Source organism: Haemaphysalis longicornis, unplaced genomic scaffold (genome assembly GCF_048455015.1).
Source record: "Haemaphysalis longicornis isolate Haplotype H1 unplaced genomic scaffold, Haemaphysalis longicornis Haplotype H1 scaffold_10, whole genome shotgun sequence".
Taxonomy (NCBI): Eukaryota; Metazoa; Arthropoda; class Arachnida; order Ixodida; family Ixodidae; genus Haemaphysalis; species Haemaphysalis longicornis.
This window is the reverse complement of record NW_027526204.1, coordinates 72,945,331-72,966,672: the sequence shown is the minus strand read 5'-3', so window position 1 is coordinate 72,966,672 and position 21,342 is coordinate 72,945,331. Positions and strand designations below refer to the sequence as shown.

The window sequence follows — 21,342 nt, the reverse complement described above, 5'->3', positions numbered from 1 at the left end:
AAGGGAGGCATTTGCTTGGCAGGGGCACCCGTCGACTATCGTCTTTCGTCGACACTTGCAACGAAAGGATCAGATGCGCGGCCTTTTTTTTAGCACGCTAAACACGAACCGGAACTGAACCGAAAAAGAAATATCGGCCACCGGTTCACGACGAAACGGTTCGATCATCCGTTGTTGATACTGCGCAGTCAATTTCATTGAGGCTATTTTTTTTCTTTCACGGTACCATCAACATCGTACCCTGTCGCACACTTTCCCCTCCAGTCCCCAGACGAATTAAAACACTTCACTATCTTAGCGTTAAGAGGAGAAAGGAATGAACACCAATGTAGGAATGGTGTGTGGCTACTGGTAGCACGAGCATGGGCAAGGCTGACCAAATGAAATGCCTTTCTCGGAAGCTTATACAGACAACATGAAACGACTTTGCCCTTCTTCTGCTGCGTCTGTACAAGAGCTATCAAGCCCCAAGAATGCTTCACTGCGCAACGTCGAAGGCAGTTGCGCAGTGATGCATTCTTGCGGGATGTGCATACTTTTCGAATTTCATAATTCGTTTACAAAGGCTGCACAGCTGCAAAGGGTAAACACTTGACAAGTGTGACCAGCCGGTCTCTGCTGGCTACGACTATGCGGGCTCGATCGCCGTTCCCGGCGGCCATTTTTCTGAACTAGATGGAAAACGAGAACATCCCCGTGCCCAGATTTAAGTGATTGATTGTAGGGATTAATGCGCCGATGCTTCATAGGCAATGAGGCGCGCCGTAGTGGAATAATTTTGACCTCCTATGGATCTTTAACGTGCGGCGAAATCTCGCCCACACGGTTGTTTTCGCGGCTGGGAATCAAACCCGCGTTCTTGTGCTCAGCAGCACAACGCCTTAGCCACTGAGCCACCGCGGTGGGTAACCCTTGAAAACACCGGATGGCTCAGTGGAAACTGGTGATTCGGCCTTTAAAGTCTGCATACTGCGAGTGGTTGCTTAGAAAACGGGAAATACATTTAAGGATTTTTCTGTTATCTAAAATGGGTTTTAATTTGCAGATGAGTTTTGCCTTAGGCACTGTATCGAAAGCTTTCGGAAACTCTGTGAACACTGCATCAGTTGGTTTCCCAAGTACAGATTGTCAGCAAATGTCGTGCGCAAATTCCGTTAGCTGGGTGATGGTACTGACGCCTCATAGAAATCCGTATTGACCGTTAGACAAGTAGGTTATTCGTCTTCAAACACTCTATTATGTGTTTGTAGGATATATGCTCCAGCAATTAGCATGAGTAAGGTGATATTGGTCTGTAATTTCTAAATAGTTGCTTCCGGCCGGAATTGAATCATGCCAACTCTTTTGCTGTTTTCGATTAACTCGGGACTGTACTTTTTTCAGATAATTTATTATTAATTATGATAGTTAAATCACGGCATGCCCATAAAGCGTACCGAACTAGAAACATGTTGGGAATTCCGTCTGTTCCACTGCATTTCTTTCCGTTGAGATTTAGAATACGATTTAGGACGCCTTCCTCGTTAACCGTGACATCATGGGAAGGGTTACGGCTCAAGAACTCTGGACACTGATTGTCAAGGCTGAAACGGAATGAAAGTATTGTAGGCACTAGAGAACTTTACCAGGTGATTGATAATATCGTTATTTTAAAGGAGTTGGTAACTGTGCTTTTAGGTAATATTGATAACCAAAATTTGCGGAGATTAGTTGTTAGCAGGCGCTGTAACTCTACTCCAAAAAAATCTTTAGCAGTCTTCACTTCACTCCCGAGTTATTTCTTTGCCTGTTAGAATTTGGCTATGCTCTACGGGCTGGTAGATTTCGAACGCCTTAGCTGACCGCGACGAAATAAATTAATTTCACGATTCATCGAGGGAACGTCAACATTTTCGTTTTTAAAGACGATAGTCTTTCTTGCGCTACTCAAACCCAGAAATTTTGGTCTGTCTGTCTGTGTCTGTCTGTGTCTGTCTGTCTGTCTGTCTGTCTGTCTGTCTGTCTGTCTGTCTGTCTGTCTGTCTGTCTCTGTCTGTCTCTGTCTGTCTGTATGTGACTCGATTCAGCCACCCTGCCAAAGTAAAACAAGGCCTGCGCAACAGTATTGTATAGTCACACCTAAATCTACCCGTCCGGTGTAATGTTCATACTTGTCAACATTGTTGCAGAACAAGACATTAGGCAAATATAAGACAACAAATTAATAGCGAAGTGATATTTGCAGCATATCTTTATAAAAAAATCATACATGTTTGATTTTCGCGAAATTAAATGCTTCATCAATTGCACAAAAAAAAAAAAAAACATTCCGCCATCGCCTGCTGTCGCCCGCGCCACTATAGCTTCTGGCGCCATTTTAAGAAATCAACCTGCAACAGTTACGAAAGGTTCCACTAGATAGGTTTCACGTTCTGCTTGGAACGCACGTGGATTAGGGCAGCGCAGTTCTATAAACGCTGAAGTAGGGCGTCTCGATTCACGCGCATCTCCGCCTTACGGCAGCGTTGGCATCGAGACACCCGGCCTGGAGCAGGTGAGCGCAATAAATTTAAAATGATTTAAGCAAAACTTTGGCGTCTGTACCTTGGGAGGAGCGCGACGCAAAAGGAACATGAGAGGTGAGCGGGAAAGCGAAGGAAGGCATTTGCTTGGCAAAAGTCGATAAAGACTATCGTCTTTTGTTGACATTTGCAACGAAAGGAGCAGATACGCGGCCATTTTTTTGTTTTAGTAGGAACTAAACGTTCCATGCAATATTTAACCAGGGAAACAAGTACTGTTTTGTGGTCGGAGGTTCCATCGACAACTTCACAGTGGAAGCCTTTTTCGTTAAGATTTGAGCGTAGGAATACCAAGTCTAATATGGCGTTTATTTGTTTCCGGCTATTATCATCATCGTCATAATAATCAATCAATCAATCAATCAACCTTTATTTTCGGTGCCCAGGAACAACCCTAGGGTCTTGGTACTGGTACACCATACAAAAAAAAACACTACAATTAAGACAAGACAACATACACAAACTATATGTATGACATAAACAATAAAGTAAAAATAGTTACAGAAATCTTAGAAAGCAAAAAAGGAAAAAAAAAAAGAACAGAAAGTCAAAAAAGAAAAGGCAGGCTTAGTGTTGCAAGCCATGCCACTCGGCCAGCGAAACGTTCAGTAGATGTGAAAAATAGGAACTATACAAGCAAATATTGAATCAACATGACATAGAGTATACGTATATAGCCAAGGTTTTCTAACAACATATTAGGACGTTCCAAAAAAAAAAAAAGGGGGAAAAGCTTCAGCATTACCAACACTGACACTAAAAACGTACAAATATTCAAGCAACACAAAACAAGAAAAAGTGAAAAGCAAGCAAGAACAGTTTGCACATAATACATAGGGTACATAAATTTGGAATGACATAAAGGACTTAAGCTACAACAGTTTTCAGCTCATTAGAGAACAAAGTAAAGGAGCTCTGGAATATATCAAGCCGAACGGAATATTCATTATATGCACTTTGTATTCGGCAGATGGACGAGCGTCGGCTATTTAAAGCAACTGGTCTGAAAGCTGGAAATTTTCTGAAAAGTTTATTTGGCAAATTGACATTGATAAGTGTAACCAAATCGTCACACAAAATATTACCATGAAGAAGTTTATAGAGAAAGATAATATCAGCTCGCATTCGTCGACACCGAAGGGGAGGAATGCTTTTCAGAAGAGACATGATGCCGTTTGCGTCGTCTTGCACATGACGGAAGCGGTGCTTAAAGATAGAAAGGAACTTATTTTGAACCCTTTCGATACGGTCACTATTGGACTTGCAAGTTCCATTCCAGACAACAGACCCGTATTCAAGAAGAGGTAAGCAGAGAGCCGAATACAACTTTAAGAAAGGAAGCGGACCTTTAAACTCTCTAGAATACCTGCAAACAGCACCCAGACAACGAAGAGACCGACGGGTAATTTGTGCAATGTGGGAAGAGAAAGTCAGAGGCGAATCAAACAGTACTCCCAAGTCCCGAATTTCGGTCACCCTCGGCAGTGTGGTGCCTGCAATTTCATAGGGGTATTGCAGTTGTTGAGTTTTTCTACTATAGGAGACAACTTTAGTTTTTGAAGGGTTCAAAATAAGGTCGTTTTTGGTGCACCAACGATGGAATGACACAATATCAACCTGAAGAGAATTACAGTCCTGAACACTACGCACTTCTCTAAAGATTTTTATATCATCAGCGTACAACAAAAAAGAAGAATTTTGAATGGCAGAAGCAACATCGTTAATGAAAATGGAAAAAAGAAGGGGACCCAGGACGGAGCCTTGGGGTACACCACTGGTTGCTTTGTACCTAAATGATGTTTGACCGTTAACACTTACATAGCAATATCGCTCCTTGAGATAACAACGTATAAGACCCACCAAAGAAGCGTGTACATCTAACAGAGTGAGCTTTGCAAGCAATAACGAGTGGTTGACAACATCAAAGGCTTTGCTCATGTCACAGTAGACCACATCCAGTTGGCTTCTACCAACGATTGCTGGGACAGCCTTCTCCATGAAGCATACAAGGTTCGTGGAAGTTGAACGACCACGCATAAATCCATGTTGATTAGGAATGAGGACATGTTTAAATGAGAAAGACAAGACCGTATGAAGAGATAACTCGAAAATTTTAGAGGCAGAACAAAGCAGCGAGACAGGCCTATAGTTTATAGCATCAGTTTTTAGGCCTGACTTGAAAACAGGGAATACGCGAGAGATTTTCCATGAGCGAGGAAACGTTCCCGACCGGAGACAGTTATTAAATATTGAAGTGAACACAGGAACGAATATATTTGCATACGTTTTTAGGATTGCAGCAGGAATACCATCTGGCCCACAAGAAAGCGAGGGCTTGAGCCGCTTGATGCTGGTCCGAATGATGTTCTCGTCCAGTTGTAAACAACCGGAGTTCTCACCCTGGTGACAAGGGGCGCTGCTGTTGTCACTACCACCGCTAATCCCAAAAAAAGAAGAAAATTGACGAGCAAAGCAGTCGGCCACCTTGACAACCTCATCGCCGTTGGAGTCTAGAAGACGAATAGAATCTTTAGTTGTACTAGATCTAGAATGAATGTATTTCCAGAAGGCTCCCGGTTGGTGAGTTGCTTTAGTTTCTACCGACGCCAGGTACGAAGTATGATCACGTTTGTGCAATATTTTACATAGGGCACGTAGGCGCCGGAATTCCTGAGCAAACTGGTTGGCACCAGAGCGCTTCATCTTTCTGTGCGCACGTTCCTTGAGTTTCAGGGCATCCCGCAATTCAGAAGAAAACCAGTGTGGAAACTTGAACCTCCTCGGTAAATATTGCGGGATGTATTCCTTCATACCCGAAAGCACAATCTCTGTGAAACGGTCGACTTGTTCATTGACATCAGTGTGGTCAATGACGGTCGACCAAGGGGCAGCGGAAAAATAGCCATACAGCCCAGCATAATCTCCCCTGGCGAATAATAATAATAATAATAATAATAATATTAATAATAATAATAATAATAATAATAATAATAATAATAATAATAATAATAATAATAATAATATAAGCTTTATTCAATGTTTTATACACATATATTTACTGCCACACCTAAGCACGCAGTGCTTGTGAGTGGGCAGGCAGATCAGAGGCGCAGCGATCGTGCGATAACGCAAAAAATTGAAATAAAAGAAAACAAGGGAAAAAAAATCAAGAATTAAAATACATTCATGTATGCCTTCAAACAGCATTTCATCCCTTAGAAAACACTGCTAGTGAAACAAAATCAGCAACAAGAACAGCAATGCCGAAAAAGATTACACAATACCAATATCACAAATATACAGCGGCGTACGACACAATTGACGCATATCAATGTATGCTGCACTAAGAACAGAAAACATAACGTCATAGCTGCAATCAAGCAAAGAAGACCAATTTTGCATAAAGAATGAACCAGGATGGCAAAGAAAGAAAAGGTAGGCAACAATTCGCAAAAATATGCGAGGGGGGGAGAGAAGAAAAAAATTACAAAAGAGATATACTGACTTGTATACAGGTAATTGCCATGATGCACAATAATGCCACACTGATGAAAATGTAGATCACAATTTGTGCAACCCAACCGCGACAACCACGATGCATTGAATGGGCCGCGAAGTTCTTTTTTCCACTATAGGTCTACTTAAAAATCTAGACACCAGTTTCTCAATTGCTTTTTTTACTTGCTTAAGACTGGTTAAATTACGTTCTGCTGGGACCGAGTTAAACATGGATGGAACATAATATTGTCTATTCCTTTTCCCATAATTCGTAAAAATTCTAGGTATGTGGAATCGTTCTGTCTGCCTTAACGTTCTAGGTTTGGCTACAGGCATTTTGAATTCCACGAGATAGTAGCGCGTAATAAAGACGGTATAACAAAACAACTCACCAAGATTTAATATTCCCATTTCATTCATTATATCTGTTGTTTTCTTTTCATGCAGGCTTGTAGCATATGCAATGTTCCTGACGATTCGGCGAACAAGCTTATTTATCTTTTCCTGTTTAGTTATTGGGCAGCTTCCGTACAGAGTTATGCCGTAGCGAAGAGTGCTTTGCGCAAGTGACTGGTAAACACGATATCGTGTTTCTATATTAGTGCCGTCTCGCAATTTATACATGTAGGCAGATATTGTCCTCAGTTTTTTACAAACGTGATTTATGTGTTCATCCCAGTTAAAAAACTCGTCTATGCACAAACCTAGATATTTTACACTTTGACTGTACTCTAAAGTCGAGCAAGAACAATCATTACAGTTTTCTAAGTGTAGAAATACCTTTTTGTTCAATTGAATTTGCTTATAGGGGCTTCTAATGCAAATAAGTTTTGTTTTGGCTTTGTTAACGTGTATGTAGTTCTCAAGCATCCAATGAAGTACTTTGCTTACATCCTTTTGAAGAGCTTCAACGGCATGTTCGTACAACGAATGTTCAAAAAGTAATGCTGTATCATCAGCATACCGATACAGCCTGGACGAAAGAGATAAATTTTTAATGTCGTTCGTATAAATATTAAAAAGTAAAGGGCCAATTGTAGAGCCCTGTGGAACCCCATTTCTAATTATTAATTTTCCGCTCATGGCATTTCCTATTCGAACAGATTGGTACCTTCCCGTAAAGTAGTTCTTGAATAATTGGCTATATTTTCCTCTGAATTCCATGTGTGCTAATTTCTGTAACAATATTTCATGATCAACAGTATCAAAAGCCTTAGACATATCCAGAAACAGAGCTAACACTATTTTATTGCTGTCTAATGCTTCAGTGATAGAATCATTAAAGTCTTCTAAAAGTAATGTTGTGCTCTTGCCCTGTGGAAAACCATATTGCGTTTCAGATAAAAGGAAATGTTTGCAGCAAAAATTTATCATGACTGTCGAAATATACTTTTCAAGAATATGGGACATAACAGACAAGATGGCTACTGGCCTGTAGTTCACCGGATCGTCTTTAGCACCGTTCTTATGTATAGGGCGTACTACGGAAATCTTCATTTTTTCTGGAATACTACCGGTCGTTAATATGCCATTAAGTATCGACAAAATCACCAAGCCTAATCTGTCTATGTGAACTTTAATATCTCGCGGTCGGATCTTATCGTATCCCGCTGGTTTCGTAATTGAAATCGTATCCACAATACTGTGGAGGTCCCCCAGGGTCATGTCTGGGAGAAAGGCTGACTCAACAATACTGGGCACATTGGTAATTTTTGATTCAGGGACCCTTATATTTTCATTAAGAAGTACGGCGCTACCAATAAACAATGAATTAAATGTGTCACAAAATGAGGTAGTCTGGCAGGAATCTCCGAAGCCTTTGCGAAGCCTTTGCGAAGCCATCATCATAATCATAAGCCTATCTACGCCCACTGCACGGCAGAGGCCTCTCCCATAGATCTCCAATTATCCCGGTCCTGTAATAACTGCGACCAATTTATTCCCGCAAACTTCCTGATTTCATCTGCCCATCTAACTTTCTGCCACCCCCTGTCACGCTTGCCTTCTCTAGGGATCCACTTTGTTACCCTTAATGACCAACGGTTTTCTTGCCTTCACATCACATGCCCTCCCCGCGTCAATTTCTTCTTCTTAATTCGTACTAATGTCCTTAACATGCGTTTCTTCCCTGGCAAACTCCGCTCTCATCTTTTTCCTTAATGTTTTACCTATCATCTTGGGTTCCATTCCTCCCTGAGTGGTCCTCAATTTAAGTTTAACCCTCTTAGTGAGCCTGCCAGTTTCTGCCCCGTAGGTGAGTACCGGTAAGATGCAGTTGTCATACACTTTCTTCTTCAGCGACAATGGTAGGCTGCTATTCATTATCTGAGAATGTCTGCCATATGCACCCCACCCCATTCTGAGCCTTCTAATTATCTCTCCCTCATGGTTTGGATCCGGGGTCGCTTGTTGGCCTAAGCAGATATTTTCGCTTACCACTTTCACTGCCTCGCCACCTATCTCAAACCGCTGTGCTATCCCGAGGTTATTGGTCATTACTTCAGTTTTCTGTATATTAATTTTCAGGTCCACGATTCTACTCTGCTTGCCCAGTGCGGTAAGCATGCTTGGCAATTCGTCCCCCGAGTTGCTTATCTAGGCAACGTCATCAGCAAATCTGAGGTTACTGAGGTATTCTTCATTAACCCTTACTCCCACCTGTTCCCAATCCTATGTTCTATCTAGGATAGCCCAAATGACAGTGTTGTGTCTATCAGTGCATTGCAAATATTTGCTTCAAGCCCCGAAGCCGTAAGGGAGTGCCAGCTGATTCCTGGAGTGTTAAAATCGCCCATTAGGACCAGGTTCCGGAATTTCGGATACATGCTCGTTCATGACCTGGTTAAGGCTATGCAATACAGCCATGGAAGAGCCGGGAGGCTGTAAAAGACATCGACAGCAATGGAATTCTGTTTCATATGAAGCTATCACCTGACACTACACTTGATGAGCCCGGGAGACCGGGAATTTTAGGTCGGAACGTACGAGCAGTGCGACGCCTTCTCCTGTCCCTGTGGAATGATCAGCGCGAATTGCGTCGTAGCCGTGAGGGGTGAACTGTGTCATAAACACCTTTTTGTAACCACGTTTCTGTGATTCCGTCCATGCAAGGAGAATATGAAGAAATGAGGGTAAGGAGGTCAGGGAACGCACTGGCTATGCTTCTGGCTATAATTTTTATTGCGACTCAATTAGCGATGGAATTTTTTTTGTGCTGTCAGCGGGAAGGTGGGACAGGGGTTGCTGAATAAGCATCGAAAGATACGGATTGTGCCGGTGGCAACGAAGTGTTTACAGCTGGTGGTCTCTCCGTATATCTGTTGTTTGGTGACAGGGAGCCACAGCTAGTGCATTAGTAACTTCATCTCGGTTTTAGCGAACGTCATCAACACATAAATGGTCGAAGCGCATTTTTACGGAGCAGCCGTTGCTGCGAAAGCCCGTCGAAGCTTCCCGCAGCTTTTTCCGTATGACGAGCCCGTTGAGCGAGAAGTCCTCAGTAATGCTCTAGGTTGCTTCGTATATTTTTCAGCATCGCTATTTTATCTCCAAAATCCAGACGCCTAATAGATGGGCGCGAGTGGTGCGCGACCGAGCTAGTGCAAACGTTCGACACGCGGGGATACTATTTGTAATGTCTCCGGAAAGACCTGGGCGACTTTGGCCATACGGCTTTCATTGTTTCCGTTACTGTCTTGCGGTACTCCATGTCAAAGAATATTTTTGCGTCTCGAACGATTTTCCAAGTCATCTACTCTGGAAATGAGCTTTCTTAGTTTGATTAGCTGACGCGTCTTGGGAACCAGCTATGACACACTGGTTCTGTGCCTGTGCGGCTGACCTAGATTGAGGAAGGTGCGTGCGTCCGATGAGTAACTGTCTGGGTGATCTTTAAGTGCAGAGCACTTTAGGTGCTCGCCTTTTCGTCCTAGCTCGCTCGCTCGACCTAAGTATATAGAGCATCAATTTTTTTGTATTTATTGCCTGTCTTTGACGATTCACAACAGATTACATCTCAACATTGCAAATATGTACACATACAAGAGGTGGAGTTGCCAGCCACTACAGGGCTGACTTTGTCAATTTAAAATGCCCTCATATTGATTAGTTGCTCTATTTGCGGCAGCCAATCAGGTAGTTCCTGGTGGAACTTAATATCTTCAACAAATCGCCCAATGCTCCCTTTGAAATACTCCCTTGCACATCGCGCATCAACATCATTGTACAACCTTGCTGTACGAGAGCGCCATATACTATGGAGACCCAGTGCCATGACTAAATCGCAAGCACTCCATACTCATTGTCTATTGCAAGGAAACGTATACCGTGAGGATCTAGTGAAAAATCTTCAAGGCGGCGTCCCGGGGTTACGCTGTTGTTCGCGGCGTACCCCAGAGGCTTCGAAAGCCAAGCGGTTTATGTAGTCATAAGCGTTCAAAACTCCTGAAACGCTGGCGCTTGTCCTACAACTTCCCGTTGTTTAGCGCAAAGAGAAATATAGGAACATTTGAGGAAAAATACACGTAATTAACCGGCAGCGCCCGCGTTACTTTAGTTAAGGACACCCGTTGGGTTGGTTTTTACGATAGTAAACGGAAAATGTAGCAGTGCAACGCCGGCACGTGCGGGGAGAAAAGAAGAAAGAGAACAGGGGCGGTATTCTCGAGTTTTGTCCCGTTTGCGTCCCTTTCAATAGTGCCCCTTTTGGCGAGCTCTGATGGATAAAAGCAAACAACTGGAAGTGACGTAACGCAAGCGCTGCAAACCTACTGCCAACGCCCACTGCATAACCGGAAGTACGTCACGATGAAAGGGACGCAAAAGGGACGTTTTCCAAAAGGACAGTTACGAGAATACCGCCCCAGAACTCCCGCTGGCGCTGTTTTAGGCAGGGGGCTCGCGAGCACTGCGAAGGCGGGAAATTTGAATTGCATGGAAGGGGGGGTGGGGGGTAGCAGTAAGCTGATAACGGCGGTACAGCCCATTATGGCGAATCACTGCTTTCACATTGAGTGGAACGGCTTTAATTTTATTCTCTCGCGTCCCCTGTCCCAGCCGGGGTGGGCGGGAGCGAGCCTGTGGGCTCACGGCACGGCCAGCCTGAGAGCCTTGGAGTCCCTGCACGTGGCGCACGCCAAACTGGAAGTGGATGCCGCGCTTGCTCTGGCCGAGTTCATGACCAACACCACCACGCTCAAGGCGTTCGCCTTCTACGACGTTAAGGTGAGCTCGGTGCCCCCTCTTCATGCATTGACATTTTAAGTGCAGAGTACTTTAGTGTCCCACGCTGTCGTCGTAGCTCGTTTGCTGTCACGCTGTCCAGCCACCGCCGCAATTAGGCGGCGTAGTGACGTAACGGACCTGAATAGAGGCTTCGAAATCCACGCGGTCTAAATAGTCATAACCGTTCGAACATCGTAAACCGGTGGCGCCTGTCGTACATCTCCCCGTTGTTTAGCGCAAAGAAAACTGAAGGTATTGGAGGCCAAACATGCTTGGCTGTGATGACTAGGGCTGCGTTCTAATTCGCGGACAGCTTGGTAGACAGGTTACGAAGCAGTCTAATTAGGAAGTAAAATTGGAACGGCGAAGCGTTCACCAACGCAGACAACTTTCAAGCGGACATGTTGAGAAACTCAAGCCCGAGGTTTCTTAAATATTACCGTTATTACTAACACTGTTATTTAAAAACTGAACAAAAGAAGCTTCGCCACCAGTAAATTGTACTAAATACTTCAATAAGATAAGTTAATTTGTCACAACACCGGTAAACAAAAAGGTAGCGCTGGCGTCACTTATTAGTTAAGACAGGAAGGTAGCCTGCGTCGTTGCTGACTTCGATACTGCCTCTTTGAAGCAGTCTTCGTTGACTTCTTTGTTTGAATTTGAACGGGGATTAACATGGCGGACTGTCCGCGAAGACGGCAACAAAGCCGTCTAAAGGGTCAATTGGAACGCACTGACGCCTTTACGCGTGCGGGTGGAGCATCGTCACGTGGAAATGGGAAACACCGGCCGCACGTTACAGCTGCGCTGTAGCCATCTGTATGGAGTAAATGGGACCGTTTTTTTTTTCACTTCAGAACACGGTTTCGCACAAGAGGGATATTTGATTGATTGATTGTAGGGATTAACGCGCCGACGCAACGCAGGTGATGAGGCGCGCCGTAGTGGAGGGCTCGGGATCAATTTTGACCACCTGGGGATCTTTAACGTGCGCCGAAATCTCGTACACACCGGCTTTTTCGCTTTTCGCCTCCATCAGAAGAGCGGCCGGCGGCGGCCGATGATCTAACCCGCGACCTCATGCTCAGCAGCGAAGAGGGAAATTTCATGTTCGTAGACTGTGCTTGACATTACCAGGGACGCACTTTTTCAAAGATTACAAACGGACGACGTGGACAGCACGAGTTGCGGTCGTGCTGCCCACGTGTTCGTTTGTGTTCTTTCAAAAGTGTGCCCCTGGTAACTTCAAGCACAGTCTGCGAACATGCAAAACCAACGACCCGAATTCCTTACCTTACTGCAAGAAATTTCACCTTGGCTCTTTGCAGGAATGTGTAATACAGGGCCCGTGCAGTTCATACATTTAAGAGATTGCTAGCAAAGAAAATTGCGCACAGGAAAACATACGGAGAAAACCAACGTAATACGAACTAGCGGAAGAAATGGTTTGTAGCTGAGACATAATAAAAAAAGGTATCGTCAACAATTGAGACACCAGAGCGTTCACAGTTCCCCGTAAATAAATACAGCGTTTTAAAAGATTCGTCAAAGAAAACCTTATAAAAAAAGCGTATTACGCGTAATACTTAATTTCCTGTTTGCATCGCTGTGTATACAGGATATCGCAACCATAAATGAGCGTACTTAATCCCTTTTTCTGAGGAAACAGCTCTTTAATTCGCGCTTAAGCTCCACCTGCAGGTGGCATTTTGTGGTCTAACATGTGACGCTAAAAATGGCGATGACCCTAACCTGCTTATCTAAAATTCCTACGAAAGCCACTTTCCCCTATGCGAGAGCCGGCGTCGTTGGCGCCACCTGGAGTACCCAGAAAAAATCGCGCGACGCCGGTTTGCGAGAGGGCGCAGCGAAACGCGCCGGCAGATCAACTGCGTCGCTCGTTCAAGATGATGATAGTTGTGACAAATGCTGGCTGCAAAAAGTTCAACATTCACGAACCGCATCGCGTGTGTCGTTGTTTACCGGCTGTGTCTAGAGTGCGGCCCGATGGTACTATAGGCATTCCACTAAAGCGACGTCCACCGGCGTATTGATAAAAAAATGCCGTGTCCGGCAATACTTCTCCCTGCATCAACATAACGTAAACTAACTTAACATAGCTTAAGGAAGAGAAAAAATGTGGTTGATTCCTCTTTCATAGTAACCGGTAAAACACAAAAGTGAGATGCGCCTTCACGGGATCAGTTGAATGTTTATTCTGCATCAATATGAACTTGAAAACGCTATTTATATTGTCTTGCTATTGCATTGTCAGACTTATAAACATTAGACACAGCCTTGCACGCACCGGAGCACTGCGTAAACCCGAATGAAACCACACGCACTCGCAAATCATGCGAACGAAACCGAACGGGTTGCCAGCGAATCGTTTGGTGAACTCTCGGTCCGCTGCAGCACGATTTGCGGGGCTGTCTTGTGGGTGTGCTTGGAGAGCGGCAACCTGCTGGCACGTCGCTTTCGCAAATGTGCGGCCACTGCGTTCCTGCTCCGTAGAGTGAACGGCAAACGGTTGCGTTGAGACGGCAGCACCATCGAAATAGGAGGTTATGGGAAATATATATGGCGCGTTCATACGGCTGTCTGCGCTTCAGCTCGTAATGGAGTCTGTAAAGCGCCTGGCACCTCCCGTTGCGGCGACGGAGCACCCGGCTCAAATCCTTGCGCAGCTGCGTTTTTCTGGCCATGTCATTTCCGTGACGGATATGACCTCAGTCGCATCTTGGTGTATCTCAGCATAAAACACTTTCGTGTTCAAATAATTTAAGACTGAAAACGAAGCTAAGCCACAAAAATTACAGGAGGCGGGAGCCGCACCCGAACCACTGCCCTTAGTAACAAAAAGTTAAGACGGAACTTCTACAATACAACGGTAGACGCTCCGGCATGCGTCAGCCGTCTTACAAATTCGAATGACACTGTGTTGTTTAAATGCTTTATAACAACGAACTGTACAGGTGTATATAAGGGCTCATTGAAACGTTATAACGATACTGTAGTTAGCTCTAGCCCAGGAACAGTCAAGTAGGTAGAGTGTAGACATACCTTAAAGGCCGACGTCACAACACTGCGGTGATGTCCGGAGCGACAGTAGTCAAAAGAGCTTCCATTGCAGAAGTGTTGGCGAATGCCCACAGATTTTCTCTATTTTTGTTTCCAAACTGGGTGGGTGTGCGCGGTCTAAATGTATGTGAATGTGCACGCGACGCAGACCACAGAGGAGGTCGCTGCGTACCTTCTGACCGCGATGGCCCGCAACAAGACCATTACCAGCTTCTGGGCAGAAGACATCTTGGTCAGCGCTGGAGGAGGTACTGCCATCGCCGAATTCGTCAGAAACCACCCAACACTTGAAGTCCTGCAGGTAACAAATCTTTCTGTGTGTAGAAGGACCGACAGTTGGTCTAGCTGTTAGTGGTTTCTAAACATCTTGAAGAAGCGCAAACGCAGCCCGGACGCGAGAACTGACATAAGAAGGACGTAAGGACTGCGCTGTGGTCTGCCTACACTTCGTGTCCGCGTCGAGTTTGCGCTGCTTCAAGAAGTTCCTTGGAAGGGCACGACCTCCCGCCCAGTCCCCTGCTGATATTTATGGGGTATTTATTCTGCCCTGAGTGCGATACTTTGCATAAGCTAAGCATGTTAACAGATCCGTAGAAACCGGCTTGTTTCTTCGAGAAAAAGTTTTCTGTTCTCGCTGGAACGAGATGATTCATGAGGCTCATAGGGACCATTCTCGCGTAGATCATTTTGTAAAAAATGCGGCAGTCGTCTTTGAGCGTGTGTGCTTGCATTGTCACGGTTAATGTTTAGGTGAACCCTGTTTAGGTGAACCCTGAAAGGCTTTGTCCCGTTTACTTTCAGCGTTGCTTGTTTGAAGCAAGATTTAAAGATTTTGAAGCAACCTTTGAATTAAGATTTAAAGGTTGCGCCTCCCTTAATGGGGTTGCACTGGTACTCAGCGGAAATATGTTGTGCGCCATGCTTGGTCCGGCCAATACCTACTCAATTCACTCCTGTACATGTAACAGTGGCATATCATGGGTCACTAGAATACTGTGTATTCCTCTATTCTGTCCGCCACTTCTGAACTGAGCTCTGAGGCCTGTACTTGAAGGTGAACTGCACTTAGCTGACTGTTGCGGGTTTTAGAGCGAAAGCTCCACTACCCCGCACGGGGCACCTTGAGTAATCTTGGTGACGGTGAGTGGCGACACCGAGTACCCCGAGCCCCCCATACTTAAGCTGTCACCTACCGTGGCTAGAAGTTGAAAGGTGAAGGGTTAGAAGCCGTGAACGGTGGCCGTCGGAGCCTTGGTCAAGCTCCGGCCGATGGGCTCCCTGCCTGTCTACCGGGCAGGGAGCTCCTGGACCTCTTTGACTACCAGGTTAAGGTCAAAGGAGAAAATACCCCCGTCTCCCTGCTTTCCAATGTATCATATGGCATTTTCCAACCCCCCCCCCCAAACGTGATGGGCCCCCGAAAAGGGGCCGCACCGAAGTTTCTTGTCCTCCTTTGCAATCGATCTCTCTCCCAAAGCCTGATAATTTCTCGCGGTTTTTGATCATGGAATCTGTTGACAAGACAAAGCCCATCACTTCCCAGTCTGTGTTTCTAATCTCCAAGTTTCTTGAAAGCCTTATCGGAAAGTCGTACAAGGCTAAGAAACTCACAACGGGAGAAGTTTTGATAGAAGTAGAAAACAAACAACAATCCTCTAACCTCCTCAAGCAAACGCGCATGGTAGATGTAGCCTCAATGGTAGCCTCAATAGCTTGCAGGGCGTGATCTCTGATCGGGATCTAATGAATGAGACTGAAGCAGATCTGCTCGAGGGCCTCCGAGATCAGGGCGTGACAGCAGTGAGGCGAATCACCGTACGCCGAAATGATGAAATAATTCCAACCAAGCACATAATCTTGACACGAGACCACTCTAACCTTCCTGAGTCGGTCAACGCATGTTTCTTGAGATGTCTAATCCCACCCTACGTGCCGAACCCACGCCGCTGTTTCAAGTGTCAACGGTTTCGGCACGGCACAACCTCTTGTCGTGGTAAATTGACGTGCGCAAAATGTGCAGCACATGATCATCTAACAGACAATTGTAAATCCGAGAACTTCACCTGTGCGAACTGTCAGGGACCCCACGCTGCCTATTCTAGGAGCTGTGAAAAGTGAAAAACAGATAATTGCCTTGAAAGTCAACAAAAATGTCACCTTCCCAGAGGCGCGAAAGAGGTTCGCCTCTTTCCCCCTGGGGAGGTACGCCGACGCTGCTCGCCGGGGGGCGGAGCGGCGTCTGGTTTCGGCGGGGACCCAGTACCGCGAGTCGGACTTGGTACCGCCTCTGCCCCCCCAGGGTTGCCCCGGGCAGCCCAACCAGCCTCTGCACCGCTCGCTCACCCAGCAGCGGCTGTGGTGGCAACAACGTCTGTTGGGGATGCCGCTGCATCCACTGCTTTCTCACCACCGGCCCAAAGCACACACAAGGGCACGGAGATGGAGGTGGAGGCAGTCGCAGTGACCCCCCCCCCCCGCCTCACTGCCTGTGCCATCTGTGGTGCTCCCCACGCCTTCGGCACTGGCAGCGCAGGCAAAGAACACCCGAAAGGGTACCACGTCAAGGGGGCCCAGTCTGCTGGGCACCCCCTTGCCTTCAGATGATGACATGGACGTCGAGCCCTTCCGGCCTTTATCGCAGCGGAAGGAACGGGCTGCGACGTCCCGGTCAGTAGAGAAGGCCAGAAAACCCCTTCCAAGAGTGCAAGCCCCGAAAGACCCTACATAAATAATCACACTCACGTAGCTCTAACACATAATAATGGGAAGAGAAAATATTGTTCAGTGGAACTGCAGAGGCCTTCTGAATAATCTTGACGACGTGTATGAGATTCTGCATGCCAATCAGCCAAGTTTAATGTGTGTCCAGGAAACACATCTGAATTACAAACAGACAAATTTCTTGAATAGTTACCTGGTATACAGGAAAGGCAGGGATGGCTGCACACTCTTCTGGCGGTCTGGCCATAATCACCCACAAATCCTTGGCATGCCACCCTATCACCTTGAACACCATCCTTGAGGCTGTAGCCATCCGCACAATAATATTTAATAGGCTGATAACGGTATGCTCCATTTACATTCCTCTTGATGTAGCACTTACGAGCTCTGACTTCGAGGCGGTGGTTGACCAGCTGCCCGAACCATACATCCTTACAGGCGACCTTAATGCTCACAACTCTCTTTGGGGCTCTTCTCGCACGGATGCCCGAGGTCGCAAGATAGAAAAGTTTTTAAAATCCTCTGGAGCATGCCTTTTCAACAAGAAACAGCCTACATACCATAACGCAGGTCACAACACATACTCACATCTTGACTTGGCTATTGGTTCTGCAATTCTCTTTCCATGTCTTGAATGGGGTGTTGGCACGGACCCATATGGTAGTGACCATTTCCCCACTTCATTAACGCATATAGGTACAGGCCCGAGCAGTCCATCTTCCCGTAAAAGGTTTAATGAAGCAAGAGCTAACTGGAATACATTTACAGAGACATCCAAACTCCACTACACGTCCATAACACACCTACACGTTGAAGAAGCGACCCAACTGCTCACGGCGCACATCTTCGACGCCGCCGAAAAGTCCATTCCCCACGCCTCTGTTGCCCCGCGCAACCAGCGGAGGCCGTGGTGGAATGAGGAGTATAGGCGGGCGCGAGAGGCCCAGAACAAGGCGTGGGGTATCCTTCGTCGGTACCCCACGTCGAGTAACCTCCTCTTGTTCAAACGGGCCAAGGCGTTCGGAAAACGTGTGCGCCGTGAGGCAAAACGCGGTAGTTGGCGTACATTCATAACATCAATTAACTCCTACACAGACACACGGAAAGTATGGACACGAATACGCAAACTCAAGGGACATCAAACACACAGCCTGCCTCTGGTCAGTACAACAGGGGAGACACTTGAAGACCAGGCTGACACACTCGCACAACACTTCCAACACGTTTCCAGTTCAGCACACTACACAAACACTTTCATGAAACACAAACTCGTTGGCGAAAAGAAGCCTTTACCTCCCCCTGAAACCGAGGGAAATGGACCAACTTGACATACTACTGCGGAAGGCGTACAAACAAGCTCTAGGCCTCCCTCCTCACACCGCCACTAGTAAGCTGGAAGCGCTCGGGGTGCACAACAAGGTGCGGGAGATAATTGATGCCCACCTTGTCAGCCAACTAGAGCGGCTAAGGAAAACGTCGACTGGTCGCACGGTGCTGAGGCAACTAGGCTACCAGATAGCGGACGCCAGCCACCCTCGACCGGAAACTGTGCCACAGGACATCCGTACGCTGATCAGGGTTGCTCCGCTCCCGCGAAACATCCACCCCGAGCATCACGTACAGCGCAGACAAGCGCGAGTACAATTCCTACTAAGGAAGTACTCTGCCCACCCCCATGTGCGATTCACGGACGCGGCCCACTATGCAACCCATCCAGCCACAGCAGTAAGCGTCATCGACGGCTCATGCGATGTCGTTTGCACTGCGACCGTACAAACCAAAAACATCGTTGAAGCCGAAGAAACGGCCATCGCACTGGCAATGACGTCTGCAACTTCGAATAAACCTCTTCACGTAATTACGGACTGCCAACAGGCATGCAGGAACTACGGCAACGGTCGAATCTCAACATCCGCCCTCCGATTACTAAAAAAGCACAAGGATACCCTGAACCCTACCATACTGATATGGACACCAGGTCACGCAGGGCTCGACGGAAACGAGCGAGCACACGCTACAGCTCGAGCATGCACCCTCCAGGCACCGCACCAGTCGCTCCGTGACCCAGAGCCTGTCCAGCAGCAGTTCCGTGCACTTCTGCAACACCACCGCCTTGCCAGATGTTCCTACCCACCACCGCACCAGAAGCTTACCCGAGAAGAGGCTGTAGCCTGGCGGCAACTACAGACCAACACATACCCCCACCTTAGCTTCCTGCACATCATAGACCCCACAATATATACACCAACATGCCCACACTGCAGCGAACATGCAACACTGTACCACACCACGTGGGCTTGCCAGAACACACTAGCAGCCCCCATTATTCGCACCCCCACCCTCGAGCAGTGGGAGGCCGCGCTGTGCAGTTCGGACCCTGAGGACCAGCGACAGTTGGTGGACCGGGCACGCAGCCGCCGCAGACGCCGCACGCAGCCGCCGCAGGGGTCCTGGACTGAGGGCTTCTCCCGCTTTCAAGCGCAAATCTGTTGAATAAATGTGTTTACCACCACCACCACCATGACAATGACAGGTCAGCCACTTCTTATAACTCCGAGTTCACGCTTCATGAGCTGAGGGGTGCTCTGAGCACGTGTAAACTCTCAGCTCCAGGCCCAGACAACATTACATATACACTGATACAGAACTTAAACACAGACACTCTTGTAACACTTCTTCACATTTTCAACAAGATATGGCTTTCGGGACACATTCCAAAGTCTTGGAGGGATGCCATAGTTGTAGCATTCTTGAAAGAAGGGAAGGACCCTTCTTCTCCCTCTAGCTGTCGACCCATTGCGCTGAGCAGCTGCCTGTGCAAGCTTCTCGAGCAGATGATAAACCGGAGGCTCGTGTACTTTTTGGAGTACAACGGCCTTCTCGAGGGCTGCCAGGCAGGCTTCAGGGCGGGGCGATCCACGAATGATCAACTCGTAGCTCTTGAATCGTATATTAAGGATGCCTTCGTGCATAAACAGTATTGCGTAACTGTGTTTTTCGACCTCGAAAAGGCTTATGATACCGCTTGGCGTTATGGAATCCTTACTGACCTCAAGTCATCCGGTATTTCTGGTAATGTTTTACACTCTTGCCAGTTATTTGTCGGAGAGAACCTTTCGCGTCAGAGTTGGTTCTGCACTGTCAAAGGTACATGTGCAAGAAAATGGCGTGCCGCAAGGTGGAGTGTTGAGGTGCACGCTCTTCATAGTTAAGATGAACTCTCTTGGAACGGCATTGCCACCCACAATCTCTTATTCCATGTACGTAGACGACGTCCAGATATCCTTTAAATCATGTAACATGTCCATCTGCGAACGTCAAGTCCAGCTCGGGGTCAAGAAGCTTGCCGGCTGGGCAGACAAGAATGGTTTTAAAATTAATCCCGGAAAGAGCTCTTGTGTTGTATTCTCCAGGAAGCGTGGGGTCCACCCGGACCCAGACATCACTCTTGCGAATGTGCCAATTCCTGTGAACAAGGAGCACAAGTTTTTAGGCATTTTCTTCGATGAAAAACTTACATTCATTCCTCATATCAAATAGCTCAAATGCAAATGCCTAAAAACAAGGAATATTCTTAAGGTTCTCTCACATAAATCTTATGGGGCCGACAAACAACTCCTGCTGCGCCATTACGCAGCGTTGGTGGGGTCCCGGCTCGACTACGACAGTGTTGTGTATGGGTCGGCGAAAAAGACCGCACTTAGAATGCTCGACCCAGTGCTGCATTTTGGCCTTCGCCTCTCATGCGGCGCTTCCGCAGTAGCCCTATCGAAAGCCTTTATGTCGAGTGCGACAAGTGGTGTCTAGGGCATCAGCGGTAGTATGTTGACCTGCTATATGCATCTAAGATTGTGTCCCTTACCAACCATCTTTTTAATCCCATCATGAACAATACATCAAACTTGCAACTCTTTTCAAACAGGCCATCTATTTCCTTACCTTTCTCTCTCAGAGTTAGGGAGGAGGCTTCTGCACTCACGGTCCCTCTTTCAGACACGCACAAGACACCCATCCATAATTTAATTCCACTATGGCATCTACATCCTGTATCATGCGACCTATCATTCACATTAGTAGAAAAAAATAGGGTACCCAGGAGTGCAATTCTGCATTACTTCCTGTTCCTGCAGGACAAGTACAGGTGCGCAGAATTCTATAGCGACGCGTCGAAAACTGGTTTTACTGTATCTTGTGCAGCGCACGGACCAAATTTTACCGTTACTAAAACAATGAATTTTCATAGCAGTATTTACAC

General features: G+C 46.6%; 1 protein-coding gene across 2 annotated transcripts in view; it reads left to right on the top strand.

Annotated features, from left to right (window-relative positions):
• LOC144158754 (uncharacterized) overlaps positions 1–21,342 on the top strand; it is a 62,607-nt gene that overhangs the window by 21,287 nt on the left and 19,978 nt on the right. For both annotated transcript variants that reach the window (XM_077689847.1, XM_077689848.1), the window contains 2 exons: positions 11,115–11,282; positions 14,515–14,667. In XM_077689847.1, coding sequence (XP_077545973.1) covers positions 11,115–11,282; positions 14,515–14,667 — 321 coding nt within the window. The remainder of the gene's footprint in view (positions 1–11,114; positions 11,283–14,514; positions 14,668–21,342) is intronic.